At 39.2% G+C, this 25561-nt stretch overlaps 3 protein-coding genes across 4 annotated transcripts; 1 reads left to right on the forward strand and 2 right to left on the reverse strand.

Moving 5' to 3' along the window:
* The first annotated feature begins 643 nt into the window (after positions 1 to 643).
* On the forward strand, positions 644 to 19097 carry LOC128889134 (rootletin). Of its 2 annotated transcripts, XM_054146529.1 has the most exons (27): positions 644 to 778; positions 9453 to 9545; positions 10253 to 10471; positions 10534 to 10736; positions 10811 to 11192; positions 11249 to 11401; positions 11480 to 11782; positions 11894 to 12130; positions 12210 to 12346; positions 12412 to 12572; positions 12656 to 12786; positions 12843 to 13205; positions 13267 to 13626; positions 13697 to 13889; positions 13955 to 14314; positions 14385 to 14570; positions 14644 to 14888; positions 14956 to 15171; positions 15226 to 15427; positions 15489 to 15601; positions 15679 to 15855; positions 15919 to 16026; positions 16100 to 16279; positions 16365 to 16577; positions 16654 to 16959; positions 17037 to 17420; positions 17479 to 19097. In XM_054146529.1, the coding sequence occupies exons 1-27, from the start codon at positions 770 to 772 to the stop codon at positions 17758 to 17760; spliced, it is 5916 nt and encodes a 1971-aa protein (XP_054002504.1). In that variant the 5' UTR covers positions 644 to 769; the 3' UTR covers positions 17761 to 19097. The 2 variants fall into 2 exon arrangements, with proteins under 2 accessions (XP_054002504.1, XP_054002505.1); XM_054146530.1 differs by lacking the exons at positions 644 to 778; positions 9453 to 9545 and adding an exon at positions 9853 to 10167.
* A 257-nt stretch (positions 19098 to 19354) lies between these two features.
* Positions 19355 to 21334, reverse strand: LOC128889135 (protein Peter pan). Its single transcript, XM_054146531.1, has 6 exons — positions 21202 to 21334; positions 20702 to 20982; positions 20411 to 20621; positions 20012 to 20338; positions 19603 to 19936; positions 19355 to 19540 (listed from the first exon to the last, which is right to left on the reverse strand). Exons 1-6 carry the CDS (start codon positions 21217 to 21219, stop codon positions 19455 to 19457), a joined length of 1257 nt encoding a protein of 418 aa, XP_054002506.1. The 5' UTR covers positions 21220 to 21334; the 3' UTR covers positions 19355 to 19454.
* A 2143-nt stretch (positions 21335 to 23477) lies between these two features.
* LOC128889136 (uncharacterized) lies at positions 23478 to 25400 on the reverse strand. Its single transcript, XM_054146532.1, has 2 exons — positions 24984 to 25400; positions 23478 to 24704 (listed from the first exon to the last, which is right to left on the reverse strand). Exons 1-2 carry the CDS (start codon positions 25272 to 25274, stop codon positions 23772 to 23774), a joined length of 1224 nt encoding a protein of 407 aa, XP_054002507.1. The 5' UTR covers positions 25275 to 25400; the 3' UTR covers positions 23478 to 23771.
* Between the last annotated feature and the right edge of the window lie 161 nt (positions 25401 to 25561).

Below are 25561 nucleotides of genomic sequence, written 5' to 3' on the forward strand. Positions count from 1 at the left end.
GCCAGAGATGGGCAAAACCCTAGGCTTCGAATAAATCTGAAGTTTGCCAATATGTTTGTCTCGTTTCCTTCTTTGGAAAATGTTCAAAAGAGGCAACGAGACAAACATATTGGCAAACTTCAGATTTATTCGAAGCCTAGGGTTTTGCCCATCTCTGGCTCTTAGATGCTACGTCTTCTTAGGTCCTAAGACCACCGAGCCTTATCCTAACATGTAACCCACTCATCACAACATAATTCATCGACTACAAGCACTTGAAACCTCCATCCGTTCCGAGGACTCCCTTTTCTCCAGTTATTCCTTCTAATTGGTTCAACATACCTCCATCAGGGCTTTAACCCAGAATCGATAGGACGCGAAACAATTGCTCGATAGCCTGGAAACTTGGCGATCATAAATTACGCGATGTGCACGGCAGGCACGTTATCGCGACGCCCGACGTCGTTAACTGACAAAGCTGAGTTTACGACGCTACGGAGGCAGTCGCAGTATTCGACGTGGAACAACCCTCCTGGTCCGTGGATCGAGTCAGAGCCACGGGAGCTCGCGTGGAGGCGATCAGGCACGCGATCAGGATTACGGCAGGAGCATCGCGACGCCGACGCCGACGCCGGCGCTTCAGTGAAGGCCAGCCGTCCGCGTCGAACGCAGTCGAACCTCGTTGTCCGTCGGGCCCTGAAGAAACCGTATCGCCGCCAAGCCATCCTCCTTCGTCAGCATACTCTTCGAGTACCAGTCATCGATCTCCTGCTACGACCCGTCACTTGAGATGTCACGGGTGAGTTGGTTCTTGAAAAGAGAATCTATTAATCAGACATGGCTGGAATTAGCTGGAATTATTGAATAGCAAATGAAAACTTTACGCGTAGAATCATTAGAAATTTACATTTGGCTGGTGGGGAAGATGTTTATATTTGAATCGAGATGCTCTTCTCGGTGAGGATTTTCCTCCCTACTATGCTGGATTCTCGTTTGTTCCTGTGTCTAACATGGAATTTGTGTAACTGCTACTTTAAAAGCACTGTAGCAACGCTTCTAAGAATGAATAGTTTATATTTGAATCGTGATGCTCTTCTCGGTGAGGATTTTCCTCCCTACTTGCTGGATTCTCGTTTGTTCCTGTGTCTAACATGGAATTTGTGTAACCGCTACTTAACTCTTAGCTAACTTACTCTAAGAATTAATAGCGTTTCCCATTGAAGGTTGACGAGCACTCCCAATTTAAATTTTACCGTAGAAATGAAGGTCTAACTGAGCCTACGTATATCTTTGCGAAAGCATCGGTGGACATTTCCTCATGGTATAGATTGATCCCCCAGGAAGAGCATACACGCACCCACGGTTTATCGTTATTATTGCATCCTAAAACATTGCAAAGAAATATCGACGGCTTGTGGTGGACGAATGGGAATCTTGAGAGAATCAAGACATAATTTTTCTAGGAACAGTAACTTGATTTTGATTGGACTAGCGCGAGGTGAAATTAATTCTGAAGTGGCGGCTCGATAGCGCTCGCCACGCAATTAATCAACAAAATCTTCGATCGTTCCACGAGATCTCCCAGGTACAGCGAACTCGGCCCGGAGAAATGAGATAATTAGCGCTGCTAGTTAACTAGTTTCGCTACAGCGAGGATTGATTGACTCCTTCCATTATAACTCGAACCCCATACGGACTATGGAGAATCGAGTAAACGAACCCGACACCGGTACTCTCTGGTTTCCACCTCCCTGGAGGTAACGATCTTTGACCTGTAGTTGTCTATCATTAAACGCCTGTAACTCGAGTAGATTCGCACAAGTTACTTTTACTACGGATCTTGTTTGCTCGTTTCCCACTATCTATTGACGATCAACTGTTAAGGGAGGTGATAAGTTCGATAGGAATTTGTTAGATTCCCATGGTTAGGTAGTTAGTCGAAATTAAACAGGCTTTACTGAAATTACCAGTAAGGGTAACAGAATTACAAGCGTTTAAAGTCGTCTGGAATGTTATTAACTCGAATTGACTTTCAGGAAAAAGGACTTCTAGTTTAACAATTTTTATTTTCGAAGCTGCACGTCGTACGAATAAACTGTAGATATAAAAAAGTCTCGACTCATCGGTCTCTATAAGTTGATATTTTTTTAAAAATTGCACTGTTTTAGCGACGAGCTTCTTAGAATTATTTTGAGCGATGTGTTACCATCGGGATTGCTCCACCTCGGGGGGCTGTGGTGGAGAGTTCTTTTAACAACAATTCGGGTTGTCTTCTTGAAGATTTTGCCCTCTATCACGGTAATAAAATATGTTAGGAGATATATCGACAGTGGCTTGGATCGTGACAGCGTTTGTTTACGGTTTCTTATGTGTTCCATGCGTACGAGCGCGGCAATAGTCGAAGTTCAATAGATATCTTTAATTGAATAAATATTTACTTTACAGTTCATTTACATCTTAATCCACGTAACCAAACTGACAAAATACAAAAAAAAGCTCCTCAGAATTATTTTATCTTATTCTGACAGTGTCTGAGGCTTGTTGCACCTCCAGTCTCATCGATTTTTTTGTATGTGGAACACGCGAGGGGGTTAAAAATCGCGTTCCCCGCGTATGAATAAATAACGACTCGTTCTGGGGTGACCAGTGTCCAGTTTTGCAGAGGCGTGACGCACCTCTGAGGGGTTAGGTTACGCATGGAAACAGTAGTTTTGACAGTGCTTCGGGGTTGTTTCTGTCACGTGTCGCGCAGCCCCACTCCTGTCGGCTGACCACGTGCTGACGGCGTATCGAGAACTGTCGCACGATTCTTAAAGCCGCGCTTCTCTTCCGCGTTACAGTCAGAGATGAAAAGTTGCTGTATTTTAATAACAAATACACAAACCGACGACACGTTATATACAACCTTCATTTGACTTTATTTGGTCACCGTTAAATAATATTTAACAAATATTTATCTAACGATCCCAAGAATTTTCATTCGTTAAGAGGGTGATACCGTGTGACGGCCTTTTCTTCTACGGTCTTCTCGGAATTTTTTATAGCGATACGAAAAAACACAAAGTTTTCAAATTTTTACTATATATTTATTCAGTCTTTATCTGTAACTTTGAATTTTCTTAAGCAAAAATATAACGCGGATCGCGAGATTTATCGCTCGTTTGACTACATGTAAAAAAAAGAGGTGGGTGAACGGTGTCCATGAAATAAAAAAAAAAACAAATTGCATGTTAATCTGTAGAACGGATGGCTATCGCTGGGACTAGGATTTTTTAAATATAGTAAAAATTTGAAAACTCTGTGTTTTTTCATTTCGCTATCAAAAATTCCGAAAAGACCGTAGAAAACAAGAAAGGCTGTCACAGGCTGTAAGTTAACAAACGGAAGTTGTTTATGAATCACCCCAATAGTAATCACAGCTTTCTTTCACGAATCGTTTTCACCAAGAGTCAAGGATACTTTCCAGGACTGCTTTCAATCCATTTCCTGTGAACGGTAATATTCCGAGGGAAGAGGAAACGAGTTAAAATGCAGCATGAAAAGAGTTCCCTTTAACGAGTGGAACATGCGTAAGCGTGGTTCCCTACACGCAATCAGCTGCTCGTATGTCGAGCTCGCGGCATGGTCGATACTGGTTAACGCGATTATTGTATTATACTTCCTCTTCCATGGAAAGTTTCCTATCTACCGACGTTAACGTTCGTTGGTATACCTCGGAACAAATAAGACGACAAAATATTACGAACGAAAGCTGTATAATCGACGAGAATAATAAAATTACAGTTGCAGACATCTTTGACGATACGTTTCAGATTAGCCTTTAGATCGAATTAACCATTTGCGCTCGGGTGGCGCCTCTAGGGCGACATATGTAATTCAAAAGTGATTTTGTGAACGTACAATTGATATTCACTTAAATCAGAATATAACTGATTATTAATTGAAATAATAATACATTGAGTCATGATCGTTCATAGATGTTCATCTACGATGTAGAGTTTTTGGTTTCACAGAAAGTTATTATAAAAATGGACTGGATTTGATTCTGTAGAAAGATGCCTCGAGCGCAAACGGTCAATTAAATTAAAATTTGTTTCGTAATTCCGGTAACCCGAATCATCTCGTTGGTCCCCGTGGTTCGACATCCACGAACGAAGACGCTGATCGCGTACCAGCGACCTCGTGACTCGACGATCTCTAATTAATTCGCGCACGACTAATCACGTGCAGTACGAATTTTTTCCCTAAAACTCTCGCAATCGTTTCCCCGGTTTGCGCGAGTCGTGCCGTTCCGCGCGTAAATCAGGCGACGACGAACGTTGCCCGTGGTAATTTCCCCGGGTCCGCGAGACGTTCCGTTCGTCACGTCTCGCTGTCCTTATTAATTGACGAGCTCCTGATAGAAGCGTGTTAATTCCTCGCTGGCGTTATTAATAAAACTGCTTCCTCGATGACCTCTGACAAACAGCCGACAAACAAATAAAACCTTTCGTCGTCGACATTTAGGAACTCAATTATCGTTCCACGAATACTCAGAATCTTCCTCGGTGGCAAAATGGGTCATCTTTGGGAATTTTTTAGGTGGAAAACGCGAGCAGGAGCCTCTCGAAGCTTTACGTGTCGCTTTATCAACTACCTTAGCAAAGTTTGGAATATTTTGGAGAATTCGAAAAATGTGTAATACGTGGGAATACGTCTCTTTGCGAGACGATTCTTCGCTCCCTTGTTGAACGTAAATGCGCTAATAAAAGATAGTTTCAACGCGGCACCCTAATAAATCTTCGAATATATAAATAGACCTCGAGTTTTAGCGGCTCGAGTTTGAATTACGTAGTGCGATAATATACGTCGCTTTTAAATGAAAGTTTTAAATACAAGTTTTAAATGAATTCTATATTATTATTTGTAAAAGAGAGTTCGTTTTGCGTGACAAGATCGCGCACCGCTGTTCTAAGCACCCCGCGCATGTATTCGGTGTTTTAAATACGTTTCAATTACAAAATCGTTCGAATGAGCTCACCCCTGGTCTTATAGGGTGACCTCTATAGTAGCTCCGTTGGCAATATCTAATCAGGCGCCTCCGATAAGCGATTGGCAGGCAAATTCACGCACAGAATCTTGTATCTATGCGAAGTCGCGGTTGGACATTGACCGTTGTTAATTTCCGCGGACGAATCTGTGTCGTTTATTTTCTTTCCGGCTCGTAAACCGTCGCTACATATGTTTGCGTGTGCGTTCGTGACGTAACGACGTTCAGACATTTTTTAACGGAGTTTCGCTAGACTTTAGATCGTAGATACAGACGTTAAACGAATTTCACGCTCGTCGAAACTATTTTTAGTTGGGTCCCTATCGGAAACCGTAGCGACAGACGACAGAGCGTAGGGGTAGCGCTTTGTTCTTTCCACAAACCATCCCGATTGGTCCGAAACTTGATCGATTCTTCGCTAGAAAACGAATTGCTCGCGGCTCGTGACTCCTTCGAACGTTACCTTATCCCTAATCGAAACTCGAATCCTAGAAATTGTTATTAGGTTGGCCGAAAAGTTCCTTCTGATTTTAACGCATAAATAAACAGCGATTACTTTTAGTTTGTAAGTCTTCGTCAAGCTAATAAATACAGTGGGTGTTCAAAAGTTCCCGGCCAGATGGTTTTTGCGATTTTTCTTCCAAAAGAATAGTGCCAAGACATTTTTATTCGAATCACATGTAAAGTCATATAACGTGAAAGGATACTATACAAAAAATCACCGCTATTTATTTTTCTTACGTCTTTATTTGTAGAATACGTAAATTAGCGTGTTCAAAAGTTCCAGGCCAGACGGTTTTTGCGATTTTTCTTCCAAAAGAAAAGTATTAAAAAAGTTTTGTTAGATCTAAATTACGATCCACTTTGCGAGTCGGCGTCTGCCGGAATTTGAACGACCGTGTAAAGCATGAATCAATTTGGTATTCGTAGCGTTTAATCGAAGCTTGTTCCGGCATGGTCAAGGACGAGCATGAGCGTCCCTTTGCGAAACTATGTGACCGTGAATTCTCGCGTAGAACGAGCCCGAATTCTCTCACGCTACGATTCGATGCACTTATCGGCGCCGAGCGTGCGCCAACGATCGATATCAACCACCGCGATTCTTTGGTACGATTTCGGAGATCCTCTTCGCGTTCCCGCCACCGCAAAAAGCTTTTCCAACCTGATGAAAATCCTCGGATGCCATAGTTCGATGCTCCGCTATCTCTACGATTGCCAAAACATTTTTCCAGCGATTCGCCTCTATCTCCGACCGGAAGACGACCACGCGCGAGAGCAATCAACGACGGAGATGGGCAAACTTTATTCTAATAATAGACGGGGGATGCATTCAACGAATCACGAATTATTCGCGTCTGTTCGATAAAAGGATTAAATCTACGTCTATTAGATCATTTCATAAGTAACGAACACGCAAGAGTTGGAGAGATTGAAAATCAAGCGACAGCTTTTAATATCTTGTGAGGTTATTTATTGCATTAATATCGATACTACTAGTTTACTACAATTTTTTTATCATTTATTCTCCTCATTGATTTCATTCTCCTTCGTTGGTTTGTGACGCACTAAGAATCAATTGTAACGGGACATTTTTTTGTTACTACAGTAAAGTCTCCTTAAATGCACAAATTTCTCTACGAGAAATGCACAGAAACCATCTCCACCGCTGGGGGTAATACTCCTTGAGGGATCCAGGAGTTCGATCGCAGAGTAGTGCAACATGATCCAAGATCAGGTATCTCGGTGAGACAATGCTAATACAACGATAAAACTCACAGACATACCCTGATGTTTTCTTTATTCGCTGTCCTGTATGTTCATCGCATTCCCCCTTCACTTTTTTAAGCTGTGTACCATTTCATCGCCTCGCAGCATTTTTCACCATACTACAATAATAATATAATGGGACATGAATTTCGGCTGTTCGAAAATAAAAAGATTGTCAATCGTAAAAACGCTTTTCCTAGCTTTTAATTCGCGTTATTAATTCGCGCTTTTGCATCTTGACGATGTATTTATCGAAACTTTGGTTCACGTTCATAAAAGAGATCGAAGCAGTTGAAACGATATTTTTCATCGATGAATTAAATTTGAAAACGAGCGCGAGCAAAAGCCATTCGCCAACTACCGACAAGTGGGAATGGAGCTTTACACGTTACGGAGCGTCCAGTATCCCAGTGTTATCACCGACAGGACAGAAAAAAAGTGAGAAAAGAGGGACGAGACACCAGGGAGGAGGTGAAGAAGTCTCAACGACCCGCGGAACGATCGTCTGCAAAAACTCGTTTAGATAGGAAAGGCGAGCAGTTCGATCCGGTTCGTTCGTTTACTTTGACACGGTTCAAACTCCACGAAACACGTTCGGTGATTACCAATTTGACAATTTGTCGCTGGGACGTTACATTTAAACAGAAAACATCACTGACGTTAATTGCCTTATAAAACACGCTGTTTCGGCACGTCGACCGCCACGTCGCCCATATATGGGCGACGGAGCTTTTTTTCTGAGAAACTTCAAAATTTAATTTTAAAGGCTAAGTCTAAAGAGACAAATCACAGAAAAGGTTACATTCTACGGTTTCCTACTGTCTAGCGGATATCCTATTAAATAAATTGCTTAAAAAAAAAAAAAAAAAAAGAGAGAGAATTGTACACAGCTATGATTTTCACGCTAAGGTGACTTCCCCCTTCGAGACAATTTGGTCGAATTCGACGAATTCCGTCGTCGCGAGTTCCCTGACACGGTGAAATTAGCGGAGTCGAGTTCCAAACTCGATATCGGCCCAGTCGAGACACGTGATCGAAAACAGCCCGCAAATTTCCGAACGAGAAAACTTTTCGACGTCGTTCGCCGCTGGTTAATTGTTATTACTATCGTGGCGAGAGATCGAGCGTACCCGACGCGGTTTATCTCGTCGCGATTGTTAGGCCAGCTGCGAGATTCTCAGAGGGCTGCATCAATGGCGAGCCAGCCAACGTACGTTGAACTTCGCGGGTCGTTTTGTACGCCGCAGGCTTGAAAACGATGATAATTGCGACACAGAGGAAGTGAACGTGGTGTATCGATAAATACACTGGTGGACATGATTATAAGACACCAAGAAAAATATTGGTATAGGTACTTAATAATGTAGTTATATTAAGTACGTAATTGCTTAAATACTTAAGTAATTAAGTAATATATACTTAAGTAATATATTAAGTAAGTAATTGCGACACGGAGAAAGTGAACGTGGTATATCGATAAATACGTATGATAAGGCAGTAGTCTGTCTAGAGGAATGGGCTAGCAAGGAATTGCGAGAGGATTCTAGGCTTTGAGAATGCGACTTCTTTAAGGTGGAAAACTCAAACAGTGACTATGAAAGGGTCCAAAAAAGGAAAATTCTGCAACGACATCGTCAGCATTTTCTTCTAGATGAAATCATAACAGTTCCCCCGGGAGTTTTATCAATGGCAATCTTCAAAAGTTAGTCTAGCTTTGGTATCGTGCAGACCTCTCGAGGCCTGGGTTAGAACCGCAGGGGGTGGTGGTCTTATATTTTTCGCTGCTATAGCTGGTTAGGAGTCCTAACTGCCCGCAGAAGCAATTGGACGAGGAAACGAGTCGAACGTGGTCGCGCCTCCTCAATTTTCCTCTTTTGGCTGGCAGAGCTTTGTCGTATCCGGTGTCTGGGCGAATGGAAGTAGAAGAAGCACGACCCACTGCCAGGCACCGAATGGCACCAATCGATATGTATATGGCGAGCTTGGCTCCTCGCGAGGATATCACCCTCGGAACACACTGTCCCAACTTTTCCACGACTTTAAATCGAGCTTTTCGGTACGACCATTCTTCCTCCTCCACAGGAAACGCGGGCATTGTTGGAATTGGCACGATGAGACACGAAGGTGTCGATGCTTCCTTGGTAGATAATTCCAAGCGTGATGTAACGAGACCGGTTGGAGCATTGCTTGAATTAGCGTAGCTCTTCGGTAGCAACAACAGTCCCGAGGATGGGATTCTGAAAGCCTTCCTTTCTTCTTGAAGCTTTCCTGGTTGATCGACACCAACCGAGTTGGTCTTTTGGTCGGTATGAGAGTGTCGTTTGATCCCTGATGAAGTTATGCAATGAACAAGCCTAATATGAGATAATATACGGTACTATAGCATAGATAATATTGCATATCACAACGCATCATAATACATCACGAGAGAGGAGAAAGCGAACTGATAACGACACTCGACGGCTCTGTTTGTTGTTTTCACGGGGAGATTATGTTAAACTAGCGGAACTGTAATAGGTTTGAAGTGCATGTCCTGAAACCCCGAGACATAAGTTACGAATTTATCTTCTCCGTCGTTGTTTCGTCCTCTTCTTTGCTGATTATCGTTTTGGTGATAATTCTATCTGTAATAGTTACCTTAGAAATATATTCTAAACTTTAAATTTACGTGTTGCAGCCGTTATCCAAAGGTATCTCACAGATATCGATGAGGGGACAGATGGAAAGGCGGCGACCACCGTTTCTCAGAGGTCCTAGCAAGACGAAAGAGGTATAATTCATCTTCTAAAGTATGCATGAAACGCTACACAATTGGAAGTATTTTCTTTGAATAATAGAATTCTATATTGACTTTCGAATGGCCTTGAAGTAGTTATGTCAAACAACTGGGACGAGACATGTAGATAAATACCTTGAAAAATGTTAATTTTACAGTTTGTTCTCCTCACATTTTATTTTGATTTATTCAACAATTTTTAAATGACGTATAATAAAAATTAAATTACCTTTTTTGGAGGGAAAATATTGAATGAATGAAAAGGTAGGTATCTACTTGTATATACCATTCCAAAAAAGGGAAAAAAATGGCGACGTTTAAAAGGATGCAGAGCGCTGGCAAGCAACTGGCAACAGTAAACAATAAACAGAAACATAACCTGAATTATAAATGCACAGTGTGACGTTTGAATTAAACTGTTCTATTATGACATATTTGAAACTAAGAAAAAAAAATATAGTCATGTAATATAGATATTCATAATAAAGATAGCATGCATATTAACAAACATAATTTATATTGTTTCTCTTTTTAACTTTAACTCTGAAATAACAATGACTTTATGATACATTCATAAATTGCTAATCAGTGTAGACACCTGTTTGAATTTTGCAAGGTATTGATTCATGAAAATTTTGGTATACTTTTCACTGTGTAGCATTTATATCCCGTTGTTTATACAAGGAGCGCTACTCTTGCAGACAGACAAAAATATAGGTAGTAAAATGGATTCTTCGAGGACCAGTGGTAGAGGGGAATGCCCAGGTGAAGAAGATCTGTCGCCTGATGCTCTGGTTAGACAAAACTATGAGCTACGTCATCGCCTCGAAGAGGAAACATCTAATTATAAGAGAAGGCTGGATACATATAGGCAAGCCCAACAACATCAAGCTGCTCTTGTTTCTCGATTACAAGCCAAAGTAAGATTTACATCCTTCTGGATTTTAACCCTTGGACTTATAGTAATGGTTCGTGCTTTTAGGTTTTACAATATAAGCAACGGTGTTCAGAACTAGAGAATCAAATGGCGGAATCTGTTGTATATGATTCTAGTAAAATTTTAAATTCCACACCTCCTGCAACCTCTGCTTTAGATGCAGCACATCACACATTAAGAGAGATACGCGAAGAACAAATTCACGATTTAGATACCGCGTTGAAAAAGCTCGCGGACGAACGCAGAAGGTGATATTTCTTTACTTTGTTCCAAGATGAAACATGTTTAATACAGATGTCTAAAACTACCATACTTTGTTCAGATGCGACAAATTGTTACAATTAAATACAGCATTGAAAGATCAATTGGAAGAATCTCATCACACCAATGAAGCAGTCACTAATGACCTGCAAAAGTTAAGCAACGACTGGGACGTCTTAAGAGAAGAGTTGGCTATCAAAGAAGAAGAGTGGAGAGAAGAGGAACAAGCGTTCAATGAATATTATACTTCGGAGCACAACAGATTATTAAATCTCTGGCGTGATGTTGTTTCTGTAAAACGATTATTTGCAGAAATAAAATCTACTACAGAGAGAGACTTGTTAAAGATGAAGAACAACATTACTTCTACTTTTAACGATGTTTCATCGGCTTGTAGTAACGCAGGATTCGCTATGAAGATGCATGCAGCTGTACAACCAATGGTAAATTAATGTTTTTACATGAAATTCTGTAAAATTTTAATCTGATCGTATTTTAGATATCCCAGCAAGTTCAACAAGCACAGGAACAAGTTGCAACGGATTTGAAAGTAGAATTAACTACGCTTAAGCAACAGTATGACGCAGCTCAAAATGAGATTCGCGTGAAAGAAGACAGAATCAATCAGCTTATTCGCGATGTTAATACTCTGGTAAATTCTACGGATTGAATGTTACTGTAAACGTTACGAGTTGTATTTTGTATGATAACAATCACGTTTTATATTTAGGAAGAAAGATGTGGGGAGGCAGAAGCGGAAGTGCATCGCAATGTACGCGTACAAGATGACATTGAAATTTTACAGTCCGCTCTGAGAGACATAGCACACGCTGTAATTCAGGACGCAGAGGCACGCGAGATCGAGAGTTCACAGGCGCCTCCTCATCTTCATCTGTCTCCCAGTGCACCAATTCCCCAAAGATCACCAAAAAGAGGTACAAGAAGCAACACCATTCCAGCCTTTGCTGAAAGTACAATCAGTGCTGTGCAAGCAGCTCTGCATAAATATCAATTGACTATTCACGAGCTTCAGGTGTGAAGATTTTATATTGTGTGTTTTGGTAAATTGTAGGAATACAAATTCATTGTATACGATGCCTGAAAAATGTCTGTACTAACGCGTTTCAATGATTTATTGTGTTAGGTAAAATTACAAACTAACAAAGAACAGTTGGTCGCGAGTCGAAAACAGTGCGACAACGCAGAAGAAAATATTAAAACTTTAGAAAAGAGAGCTGAAGAATTGATCACTGAATTGGACGCTACTCGATCTCAATGTTCGCAACTGAGTCAAGAAAAAGATATGCTACAGAAAAGTCTCGATACCGTGAGACTAGAAAAAAATACACTCGACAAAAGTAGAGTGGAAATTAATAGTATAGTACGATTCTTTTTCTTCTTGATAAAATTATGGATACCTTTTCTTAACATAAACGCTGATGCAAAACATTTATTTCTAGGTGGAAAATTTAAACAGTGACTATGAAAAACTCCAAAAAGCTAATAACAAATTGCAGAAGCTTTGCGATAATTTGGAAGATGAGAAATTATATCTTCAAAGCGAGCTCGATAGAGTGTCTAAAGAAGCAGAATTAAGGTATGTTGAATAACAACCCTAACTCGTATTGTTACCGATTAATGCACTGTCGATTGACCTACTAGGGAACTGAGTCTTCGTTCAGAAGAGGGTAGATGCAGCAAAATGAGGGAAGAATTGTTAACTTTACGAGAAGAATTGAATAAAGCGTACCTTGCAAAAGATATGCTAGATCAACAAAAACTGGAAACAGATGGATTAATTTCGCAAATTGAAAAAAGCAAAGGTGACTTTGCTCAAAGACCTATTTTAGTTTTCGCTGGCATTTCGTTTATTTTCTGTTTACTACGAATCAATATTACCATTTAGGTGACTTGGAACTAGAGTTAGAACGCTTACTGCTGGAGAAGTCGGACATGCAGGAGCTTTTAATAAAGTTAGAAACAGTTTGCGGTAACCACGAGCAAGAGAAACAGAGATTGCAGGAAGAACTAAAAAAGGTAACGTTTCTGAAACATTCCGCATAGAATTGTTATCGATATTTCATCGATTTTAGGTAACAGAGGAAAAAATTAAGTTGGCAAGTCAATGTGCGGATCAGCAAAACGATTTGGGTTCGTTGAGAAAAGAACTGCTTCAAGCGGAGCAGACTAGACTCGATTTGGAGTCAGAGAAGGCTACTTTGAACGAGAAAATGAAATTTTTCGAGATCGAGAAAGAAAAGATTGAAATAGAATTGGCGCAAGTTACTCGCGAGCGTGGAGATCTGAGCAACCAATTATCGGCGTTAGCGCGAAAGAAAGAAACGTTGAACGAGGAGGTAATGAGAGTTCGACAAAGATTAGAACAGGCGAACGAGATGAATGGAAGGATCAATCGAAATTTGGAAGATCTTGTGAAGGACAACGAAGAGAAACAGGTAAAGTTGGTGAACTGTTACAAAGACTGATTTTATTTTTGATAAACGAATGTCTTCGCAGGTACTTCTAGAAACTAACGAAAAAGAAGTTCAACGATTGCAAGAGCAACTCGCATCGATGCGCAGCGAAAAAGAAACTCTGGAAGGTGTCTTATTCGATACTCAAACTAATCTGGAAAATATGCACGTGAAGAAAACGTATTTAGAAAAGGAGCAGAAGGAATTGTTAGTAAAGCAGGAGAGCTTGAAAGGACAAGTAGAAAGGTTGTCGAAGGAACTGGAGAACAGCGAGAAACACGCTCAAGAAGTGAAACAATCTCTGACGCAACAAAGTGGCGATCAAGAAGCTGAATTTCATCAGATTATTTCCAACATGAAGAAACACAGCGAGGATAATATTAAGAAATTGAACGAGGAAAAAGTAATAAGTTTATATAATAAACGTATGCTTCAGAAACGTAATATACAACCAAAATGACTTTTATTTGCAGGAGCACATAAAAATAAACTTGGAGAAAAAGCTTCAACAGTCTTTGTTGCAACTTTGCGGGGAGAAAGACAACGAGATAAATCAATTGCAGCAGAGGATAGACGAAATGCAACAGCACATGGAAAATCTATGTCAGCAACACGAAGAAGTTCTTCTTAGAGCAGAGAATGATAAACAACAAGCTCTTCTCATGGGTACTTGACACACGAATAGAAAGCGGATAGAAAATTCCAACTTGATGTAACAATATCTTTTACAGCTCATCACGATCAACAAGCGTTAATGGAAAAGCTCGAGAGCGTCTTGCATGAAATAGAAGAGGAGAAGGGTAACGTGGAACGCGTTAAAAGGGAAGCAGCATCGCGCGCGGAACAAGAGCGCAACAATACAAATCAATTGCGCGACGAGTTGAGTCGTCTCAAGACAAAATTGGACGAGGCTAAATTAAAAGCTGACGAGGAGAAAATAAAGCTTGATTTGAAAATTGAAGAACTCTGGAAGGAACGGGAATCAGCGCAAAGGGAATCCGAGGAGTTGCAGGTTCAATTACACATGACCGAAGACAGGGTCGATACCTTGCAGAACCAATTGCACGAGACAATTAGGAAACTTAAAGATGGTAACTTTTATATATTTACTTTTGTCATAATGTGTTTCTTATTCCTTCTTCAACGGAGATACGTTTACAGTTGAAAATCTTAATGAAACGTTGCGCAAAGAATTAGTGGACGTTAGAAGACAGTTGGGCGATTCCACGTATGAAAAAGAAAAATATAATAACAGTAATAAAGAACTACGCGAACATGTGAAACGCATTGAAAGCGAGAAGAGAGAACAGAGCAGGACATTGGAAGAATCGTATCAAAAAATTGCAGGTACACGTTAATCGTTAATTAAGACTATTGTTGTTGTATTCATTCACGCTTTATTATTATTATTATTATAAAGCACTGGAAGATATGAAGGTAACTATAGACGCAGAGAGATCCCGTCTTCAATCACAGCTTCGCGATATGGAACGAGAGATGTTGCAACTGGAAAAACAATTGCGTTTCACTCAAGACGAATTGCAGAAGTCTCATCAGAGTAACTCTCAAGCACAGAACGACGAGAAGGAGTTGCAAGCACGACTGGCAAACGAAACGGAAGAAAGAGAGCGTTTGCAGCTTCAACTGCATCAAGTGAAGAAACAGGTAAACCATCGAACAGAGTCGGGTGTAATCAATTACTTTCTAATTGTAATTATTAATCACTGATTAGCTAGTAGACACGGATAATAACTTGGAAGTGACCAGACAAGAACTTGGAAGACTGCGTTCACGTTCTGACGAAGAGGATGGTAGGTGGAGGACCAGAGAACAAGAATTATTGGTTCGACTCGAGGATTGTCGATGCCGTGAAAGAAAACTGGAGGATCAAAAGCATAACTTGGAAGTTTGTTTGGCCGACGCCTCTCAGCAAATTCAAGAACTGAAGGTGAGATTAAAATGAAGTATTGAAGCTTTCAAAATTTAATTGTAAATCATTTAGGCTCGCCTTGGAGGATCCGAAGGACGAGTTAGAGCTTTGGATGCTCAGTTATCACAGATGGAAGTTGCGAAAAAGGAAGTCGAGCAAAAATTGAGTAGTGTAGGCTCTACTCTACGACGTATCGCGGGAATTCAAATGGACGGAAGCGTTAACATGCCCTTTAAATTGATGAGCCCTTCGAGGAGATGGAGCCCTGCACGAGGTACATAATCAACAGATTATTATAGATGATTAGCAGTTAACATATTTGCGTTGTAATTCAGTTCAAGACCACACTGACTCCAACAGGGATGTCATACTCGACGTTGACCCTGAAGTTGTTAGGAAGGGTGTGCGATCCCTTATGCAACAAGTGGCTCAAATCGAACGCGAAAGGGTACCTATCATTTCTTCTATCGCAGTTTCTAATTATCTTCTAATTGATTTTACATTATACTCTTGTTTGTCTTCCAGGACGATTATAAAACTGAATTATGTAACTTGAAGAAGCAACTGACCGAAAATGAAGAGAGTCAGAACAAGTCGGACACTCAAATAAACATGTTATTAAACAACATACGAATTCTACAAGACGAACGGAATTCGCTGGAAGTAAAGCTTTCTCAGAAACAGAGCGGTTACGAAATGCAGGTATGTTTCGTTTGTATCTTTTGGTAGCAACGTTTCTTCTGTCGCTTATAAAGATTATTTTAGTTGAACGCTTTACAACAAAAAAGGGAAGAATGCGAGCAGTTATGCGAGAAAGTTGCGAATCTTGAAGTTATGTTGAGCAATAATTCCGACGAGAAGACTCAGTTCGAAGTAAGAAAGTATATTCATCGTTTTCATCGAGAAGACATTTTGCTTTGGTATTAAACGATCGCCAATCTTCTAGGAAAAATTAGAAAAACTGAAGCATGCATTAAATAGAGCAGAGAACGATAAACGTAATTTACAAGAAGAGTTTAGCAGAAGCGAATCCCGTGCTACGAAGTTGGAGTTGCAGAGAATGTCGTTGGAAGGTGATCTTCAAAGGTTGCAAATGATGTTCCAAGAAAAGGAATCGAACATCCACGTGTGTTTCTTATACCTACAACATTTTTACTTGAAGAATAATCGCAACTAACAACGGCAAATTATTTATTTTATTCTGTTCTCAGAAACTACAAGAACGAAACGAAACTCAAAGTCGAGCCATGGCGAGTTTAGAAGAACGTTGTGCTTCGTTAAAGTCTACGATAGAACAATTGAATCTTGCATTAGAAAAAGCATCCAATACAGAAACCGAATTGAAGAGCGAAAATAATGCTCTGCAACGTAACATCATGGAACTAACAACTTCCTTACAGACTTGTAACGAAAAATCTAAACAGGTATCTATGTATAAAATCTCGACATCTTTTCTATAAAATCTCTCGAAGAATGTACATTATATAAGTTTCATTTTAGTTGCAGAAACAACTTACGAATACCGAGAACGATCGAAGAGTATTATCTGAACGCGTAGAATCTGTACAACAGTCTTTGAGTGATCTGAAACGTACAAACCAAACGTTAACGGACCAAATAGCTCGTCTACAAAATGAACTAGCGAATAACGAAGTGCAACGTTGCACTTTGGAATCGCAATTAAGATTGGTTAGTTTCCCGCAAGAACAGAGCGTGAACAAAGACGAAGAACTTTTGCGCCAGTTGCAAACCGCGCAAAGGGAGAGAAGCGAAATGAGAGGAAAGGTGGACGCTCTCAGCGATAAGGTATATTTACGAAACCATGTAACTCTTTTCAAGGGTGGAGGTTTTTAAGAACATTGGTATGTTTCTTTGTATTCTAGATGAAACTGTTAGAAACGGACAAACGCAATTTAGAACGTCAGTTATCTTTACTTAAGTCGACCGGCGTTCGTAGCAAGAGTTACGAACGTCCTGAGAAAGCACACGCGGAATTATTGGGTACAAGCTTCGACTTGGATCATTACGAACAGGAGAACAGAGAGCTGAGATTAAAAGTCCGCAGATTAGAAACTCAGCTTGCAGAAAAGGAAGCTGAGATCATAAGAGTGAAGTCGAGTTATGCTCATACTCATTCTATATACGATTACAGCAGAGATAGAACAGGAGAAATTGAAAGACTCAGAGCTGCCCAGTTGCAAGCTGAAAAATTGTTAGAGGCGAGAGAGCAGAGTCATCGTCAACAGGTCTTACGACTCGAGAATCAGGTACGCATTTTTGTTTAAATTTATCTATGGGGAATCTTGATGAATGTATGGATTATAGATTCAATTATTGCGAGAGCAACTGAACCAAGAGATCAAACGTCGACAATTATACGTCCTGCGGAGTTCAAGAGCTGGTAGGGAAATGCAACAATTGAGGCAAGCCTTAGGAGACTCCTTGAGAACAGTAGCCCAAGACCCATCGTTAGATGCTGTACTATTGGAGCACGAAGCTCGAAAGTTGGATTCTACTCTGACAAGTACTACCAGTCTACCGCCATCGTTAGCTTTACCATCGCCGACATCTTATGATAGATCTTCCACACCAGCACAGCTGAAATGAATCAACGATATCATTGCAGACTGAATTAGATATGAAAACTGCCAGTGTTCAATGATGTTTACAGAAAAGTAGCGTATCGATGATACTTTCGTTCATGGGAACATGGCCTGACGTTATTTATGCTAGTCGTGAATGTACTTTAAATTCATTGCCATATCCGTGTAAACCTCAGATTAGTGTTACTTAATAGTATTAAGATGGAGAGTATTTTAACTTTTTGATAACGGTAGTTCGACATATTGAACTTTTTACGTACATTTTTTTATACGAGTTTAGAACATTTTATCTGGTAAAATCAATGCAACATTATGAAATGGTCTAGAGCAGAGATGGCGAATATTTTACATACCATACTTCAGCTTTTTCCACAGATGCATTCAGGTGCTCCATACAACTCATTCTTTCTTTCTCTCATACATACATACACACATACACACCTTGTTCACATTCTATAATTATAAATTGTTAGAAAAATAGGATGAACATTGTTTAACGGATTTTTCATTTCAAAAAAGTTAGTAGGTGCAAGGATGCAATGCGCCATTTTATAATAAGCCAACGCGCCATATTTGGCGCGTACGCGACCATCTCTGTTCTAGAGAGTTTACTTTTTTAACTATTTCTATACCAAACTACTTTTATCGTAGTTCAAAATTTTCATAAGAAAAACAATCTCAATCCGTCCATTCATTACGAGAATTGTAGTATTTTATCATTAGCATTATATTAACTTTAGAAGTTAAATATAAATTAACGATTAATTTATTTTAATATTACATTGCTATTTTACGAATACATATTCGGAGCGGCAACTGGCAAGCGTACGTTAATGATCCGTATAATGGAGAGCACTTTCGAAGTAAGATGTACCAGTAAGAATAATGCTATCTTTAGTCTCGTCTCGAGACCAAAGAGGATCACCAAACAAAAGCATTGTAGTGATATGCTTCTGATTATGCGATAGATGAGTCACTGAAATCTGCCACAGCTATAAAACGTAGAGAATGGTACCTCATAAGAAAGTACCAAAGACGACACATATAGTTGGCAAAGAATGGATTGTGTCTATTCTTTACTGTTAAGAATATAGACATCTAATCCACCAAAAATATTTAGCTGGCTTAATTGAGCTGTCCTACTTGCGGATCATAGGATATTGAAGTATTTGGAAACGATTCTTTACCATGTTTTACGTAAATTCTGATACTTTCTGTAAGGTTAATATTTTAGTGCTCAAATTCGATTGTCGTACAATTTTTCGTTACTTCCGTTGACGAAAATTATCATGGATCACATTTAAGTGTTGCAAGTATTTTAATATACATTTTTTTTTTATATTTATATCGTAAATGATTTGTTGTTCTCACAACTGTGGTAATCGAAGTGAAAATTGATCTATTCATATTAAGGTTTAAAAAAAATATCAAAAGAAAGGAGCTTTTATGATGCTAGTCACGACAAAATAATATTATTACTTTTAATATTATACAATTATACGGTACGTTAATTAATATTCACTTTCTTAGAAATACATATACATATATGTATATGTACAATAAATGATCTAGTGCAAATTTAATATGTGTTGACAAAGTTCTTCTAAAAAAATTGTTTTTATTAAAAAATATTTTATGTAGCATATGTACAATAATGTTTTATACGATTAACGTTTATAACGTTTTCTCGGTATCACGCTATTCTCGAAGTTTTTGTTTCTTTACCTTGTATTTGGGAGGATAACTTTTAGTCCTCTTTCCGTTAGGTTTATTTTCAAAAAGTTCTGCAATACAAAATTGATCAATTATGTTATGTCGATGAATTTAATTAGACTAAATTAATTACCTTTATCGGGTTCTTCTCCCACTTCGTCGCGATAATATTGCGCATCGTCATCCTCTTCTACTGTACTCTTTTCAGCAGATTCCTTTGCATATTTCTTTAATAACGTTTCATTTTCCGTCTTCTTTCGCATTCCCTTCAATGATTTTTCTTTGTGTTGTTCCTTCAGTATTTCTTTCTTTTGCTTGTTCTGTTCTTGTATCTTTTTCCGTTTCTCCTTTAATTTCTTCTTCTCTTCGCGTTTTTTCTTGATTAGCAATTGTTCCTCTTCCGTCTTGTGAATATACTCGTGGAAAAGTACCTCGCCATCCAAAAGTCCATCCTCAACTTTAATTAACTAAAGGCATTTGGAAGATACATATTAAATCGCTTGAAGTTATCTCTGATCTCCAACAAATAGAAATTTTCGTACCTCTAGCGTTAATCTAGGGCCTAATTCGGAAAGTCTAATTGCACTTTGATTACTCGCATGATTACCACGCGAGGACAGTTTTTGTGGTAACATAACATGGCTCGCAGGATCATCCTCGGCCTCGCTTTCGGAAACAGTTCCTTTTGTCAAGAACTCCGAAAAATCATCACATTTAGATAAATTCGGTATCTTAGCTTGAACTAATTTTTTGACACCCTTTGACAAGCCAACGGGCACAACTTTAATAGCGTAATGCCTGAGATCGATCGTTTTCGATGTTGAATTATAATTTAAACAAAGACATCGACGAATTGTACTTAAATTTACCTAGAAACGAACATAAATATGTTTCGCTATAATACGCGGTTATTATTTAGGCACATTAATATTGAAACTTACAGAAGTTAAATTTATGGTGGGGAACATATTTTGGAACATGGATGAAATGAGCTTTAATTGCATGCCCTCTCCACTAAAGTTATTCAATACTACTAATGGAGAATTTTTATATAGTTCCTCGTATACCATCTGCTTCTTTAACAAAGAAACTACGTCACGTGCTAAGGAAAAACTATGCACTTTAAAGGAAAGCGTTGGTCCTCTTGGTACCCTATAGAGCATCAATTTTGTAAGTATTTAATAACATTTATGATACTTCGTAACGTGCGAATAATATAACTGGACTTATACCTGCAAAGTTTAAAATACATTCCTTGATCTGTCCTTGTGAACATACACATATGCGAAATATGAAACACACCGGCAACGGACACAAAATCTTTAATCGTATTTCGTTTCCTTTCTTTTAAAGACGTTGCCGTATACGGTTCCATGATTTTACGAAAGTCTCTAGTGAGTTCGACTATGTGTTCTCCAGGTAATCCACGATGTATAACGAATGAATGTGGTGCCTTCACTACATCTGGATTTTCATCCACGTTCAACTGTTTATTTTTCTTTACGCACCGACCCTGTAGGATTGGCATACATATTTCTTTTTATTTCACATAAAATCACTTTAGTATCATTCGAAATAATATTCTAAATTTCACTGTCGTACAAGGAGATACAATATCTACGCAAAAGCAACTATTTTTATTGTTTATTCAATTTAGGACTATAGTACAGTATTTCTAGTTCGTAAACATATAGGGAGAATTGATATTTTTTAAGTTAAATCAAATATATACCTTTTTATGACGACCCATGATGTTTCCTTTGATTTGAGGTTAGTTCGCTATCACGTGTACACAACATACACTGCTATGAAGTTGCTGCTATTGAAACAGTTAAGCACAAGGCGATGCCTTCACGATGGAAGAAAGAATTCCTAATTTTCATGGTCTAGTAAATTCTTAAAAATTTTTATTCGATCGAAAAAGAATATAACGTTTACATAATGTTATATGTATGTAATATAATATATTATACATACATGTATATATATATGTATACGATAATAACGATGATATGATATCGTTGTAAGTGAATCGTCTGAGGTACAAAAAAAGTATGTACAAGGTATTCAAAAAATCGATATTATAAAGTTTCGTTCGTTTTCTGTGTCATCTTTACAATTGCCTGTTTACATTTATTGTATTTATGGTAGAAGAAATATTAACGGTTTTGTAACATTCCCACGAGCGGCTTTACCATTCGCTTAATCTTAGCTTCCTTCACGAAGTCAGTGAACTTTCTCATTTAGCGTTAAATCGCCTCGTAACGCCACCAGAAAATTAAAATTTGTTTGCATAATAACCTGAAGACCATTAACATAAATTTCACGCAGTTTAAATTCAAATCGAGATTAAAAGTTGACGGAGACCTTCGCGTGTATTGCGATCCACGAAGACGAAGAATATAACGTTAAATTTCTGATCATTGACTTAGCATTCGTATTGTACAATACACTCTTAACGAGGAGAACCGCGTTTTATCGTGTTTGAGCGAATACCGAACCACGTAAAAGCTACAATGAGAGATCGCGAAACCATCCGGCTGCCCTTCTCGTTCCCATTATGAATCCTGGAAATGACTACGGTTGTTCACCGCGTGGAAGCAAGGATTCATTGTCTGTAAGCGCGGGAACTTCGACGCGACTTGTTAAGCGAAGAAAACTCTTCTCACGGTGCAAAGTTCACGGCCAAGCTCGTCGTCGATCTTTATCTGCCTACCCGTGTCCTGAGACCCCTTCAGAGTCGTTACACGCTGAAATTACGTCGTCAATAACGCGAATGCAGGGGGCGAATGATCTCGCTCCTATGTCCTTGGCTCTTCTTTAATTAATCCTGTAATTTTCTCGACGCTGACACGCTTGTTATCGGTTCTTTATCAATCACAATATAATACAATGTAACCTTAACGATATCTTCTGGTAATAAATCAAACATAATCATAGCGAGAATCATAGTGGTGCGTGTATGTACTTTTTCTGTGACTTTTAATTATTTTAAAGAATTCTTTAGCCAGTTTTCTTTACTTAATTAATTAATTACTTATTTTTCTCTAGCTTAATTCTTTAGCAAGTTTATTCTTGAGCTAGTGTCGTCCTCGTTTCGTTCGCAGAATAAATTATAATACCCAGTACTTTCCAATTTGTTATGTTCTAGTACCTTATCGATACGCGATATCTTCGTCTCCTTCTTCGTTCCGCATCCTTGATCCTGCATCTTTAGCAACTCCAGAAGAAACACCGCCACGCGTTAAGCCAGTGGCTTCAACGACACTAACAAACTATGCGATTAATTGTACCGATGCCGCATACATAGTTGCGTGGACCGTTCGACGTACAATTTACTTGGCTCTCACCCCTTTCAAGATCAAAGAGCTGATTTACGCCGAGCATTTATACAGGACCAATTAAGGTAAAAGTCTCGGTAGTGGTGAATTCCAGTCAAACGAACATCTACTGGTTTAATGTTTAGACCTTTTTATGTTAGGTGGTCCTCAGAGGAATTTATGAAACTTACAGAAAATGATAATGAGAGTATGATAAGTATGAGAGTACACTAAGATTTTATTTGGTTTTAGAGAGAGAAAGGTTGTGCACCACTGGTGTAAATTGAAGTTAAAGCCCCGCGATGCAAGAGATGAAGACAAATTCATCGTGGTAGTTCCGGCTTCGTCCTCCGTGGCCGTTACGCTTTGAGCGTTGTGATTCGTCAATGGCGACGCGGATAATAGTCGCGGTACGGTGCACCGGCTGCATCTCGAGGTAACGTCTGCCATATGCTAAGCTTGAAAACCGGCCGTGATTTTTGCCAGCATCACTGCCGTAAGGAAATCGAAAAACAGAAACGTAAGGTCGTTCGTTCTTCGACTACTCGATGAACCCTCGACAAGCACTCTCCGTTATGCACGCACTCGTGCAAAATTGCCATCGTTTCGCCTATTCCTTAAACACTCTGGTCTGAAGACGTAAATAAGTACATAGAATATATCACATTAAACAAAATTGCAAACGAAATGAACGAAGGTATCTTGTATTCGTCATAGTAGTAAAAAAAGAATAAATAAAATTTATCGATATCAACATGCCTGCCACTTTACAAATGAATGAAGGTATCTTATATCCGCCATAGTAATAAAAGAAAACAACAATGAAGTCGCGTCAGTTACTTAAGAACATTTCTATAATGAAAACGTAAATAAAAACGTAAATAGTTCCTCGATGATTCTTTGGTTTGGTTTCAGTAATACGAGAGGTACAAAACATTCGGTTTGTTTACATTATCCTCTGGATGTATCGGTGACGTCAGAGCTAAACAGAGGCCTCTCTAGTATCGGATGACATTGAGGAGCAAGTGGAACACGAACTCGACGAACTCGAACTCGAAGAGCTCGAGGTGCTCGAGGTGCTCGACAGATTTTTAGCGTTGAAATTCATATCGTTAAATTCGATATTTTTTAAAACGGTAGGTTTGTCCAAGTCTTTCTGCCACGACGACGAAGCCGCACTGCTATCGCTAAGATTTGACCTTATGACATTAGGTGGAAGTGTCTCAACGAGATCGTAATTGATTGTTTTCGTACCGTACATCTCGCAAATAATTTTATTCGACGTCGATTTTCTTATAGTTTGGATCTGTCTCTTTGGTCTCTTACTTACAGTTGGCTTATTTTCCGTCAAACATTTGCTCGTTCTTTTCCTTCGAATTTTTGTCTGTAATAAATGTTTGGATTCGATTCTTTGCAAACGAGGTGCAACGTAATTTCCAGCGCCCTCGTCCGCGTCTGAAGTTTCAGAAGAATTTTCGTCCTCGTTCCCCATTGATTCGTTAAACGTTGTAATTTCCTGGTCATTTTCCGACGCGGAAATCTCGACTTGGAGAAAATCTGCTGTTTGGATCGATGGTTCCAACGCTTCGCGTATGTCGTTCTTGAAGATTCTGATTTTATCGAATTCTTTGTTAGGCGTTAAAAAATGTTGATCGACATCGAAAAAGGTCGATTTCGAAGATCCAGAAGAAGTTTGTTCGTAGTAACGTTTAAAATAAGCGGTTTTACTATCGAAAGGATTTTCTATATCGACACCGTAATGCAGGTATGCAAAAATTTCTTTGTCGGCGCTTTTTCGGTGCTTTTTGTAAACTCGAGGTAATGAATTCCCTCTACGACTGTAACCTCCTTCATTTTCTGATAACGTACACATCGGTGGGTCGTCTACGTCAGGCATCACGTTGTCATATACTCTCTGTAGAAATACATTTCTGTTTTAGTGTAGGGATGTTATAATAATATACAGTGGGTGTAGAAAGTATTTGTACACTGAATGAAACTAGCAGAGAACACAGCAGGTTGATGCGAGTATTTTTTCGTTTTTAGACTGCATCGATCGAATGCAACAATATTATATTCCGACAAGCAAAAGGACCATTTGCGATCTGGTCTGCTAAACGAATTTTGACTGACAACTATCGACAGTGCTTCGTCATAACGTAACAAAGATATTTATCAGAGAGAATATACTTACAGATTGCGAATAAAAACGCTGGAGCTGGACGTTTTTCGATACTGGTCTAACCCACGTGCTGCAAAGTGTCCTTAAATTGAAGAAATATATCCTCCCCGGAATGCTCTTGGATTCGCACTCGATCCAGTTTCGAGTGTCTTGAAACTGTCCGAATACACTTTTCTCGGCATTATTGCTCGACGATTCTTGACAGTCACTGATACTGCTATCATCCAAAGAGGACGACGAGACGCTGCACTGACTATCACTAGAAGATTCAAAGTTATTTGGTTCTTTCAAACACGACCACATGTTTATTGCGTCAGAGGTAATCTACTGTAGAATACATGAATAGAACCACCCTACGGCGGGAGCCAGAACCAATTATCGATGAAAGATCAACAGAGGGAGCGTTAGGTTCGTAAATCGACATTATCGACATTATCGACATTAATCGAAGTAACTTTGGTAATGGCGTAAACGAGGAAAACCGGTCAATGTAAGTAATAGATAATTGCGCCGGATTTTGTACACGTGACAACATTGGAATCCAGTCTTGGTAACGACGCGGTTAAGCAAAAAAAAAGGGGTCTTTGAAT

This window comes from Hylaeus anthracinus, unplaced genomic scaffold (genome assembly GCF_026225885.1).
Source record: "Hylaeus anthracinus isolate JK02 unplaced genomic scaffold, UHH_iyHylAnth1.0_haploid 11994, whole genome shotgun sequence".
In the NCBI taxonomy this organism is placed as follows: domain Eukaryota; kingdom Metazoa; phylum Arthropoda; class Insecta; order Hymenoptera; family Colletidae; genus Hylaeus; species Hylaeus anthracinus.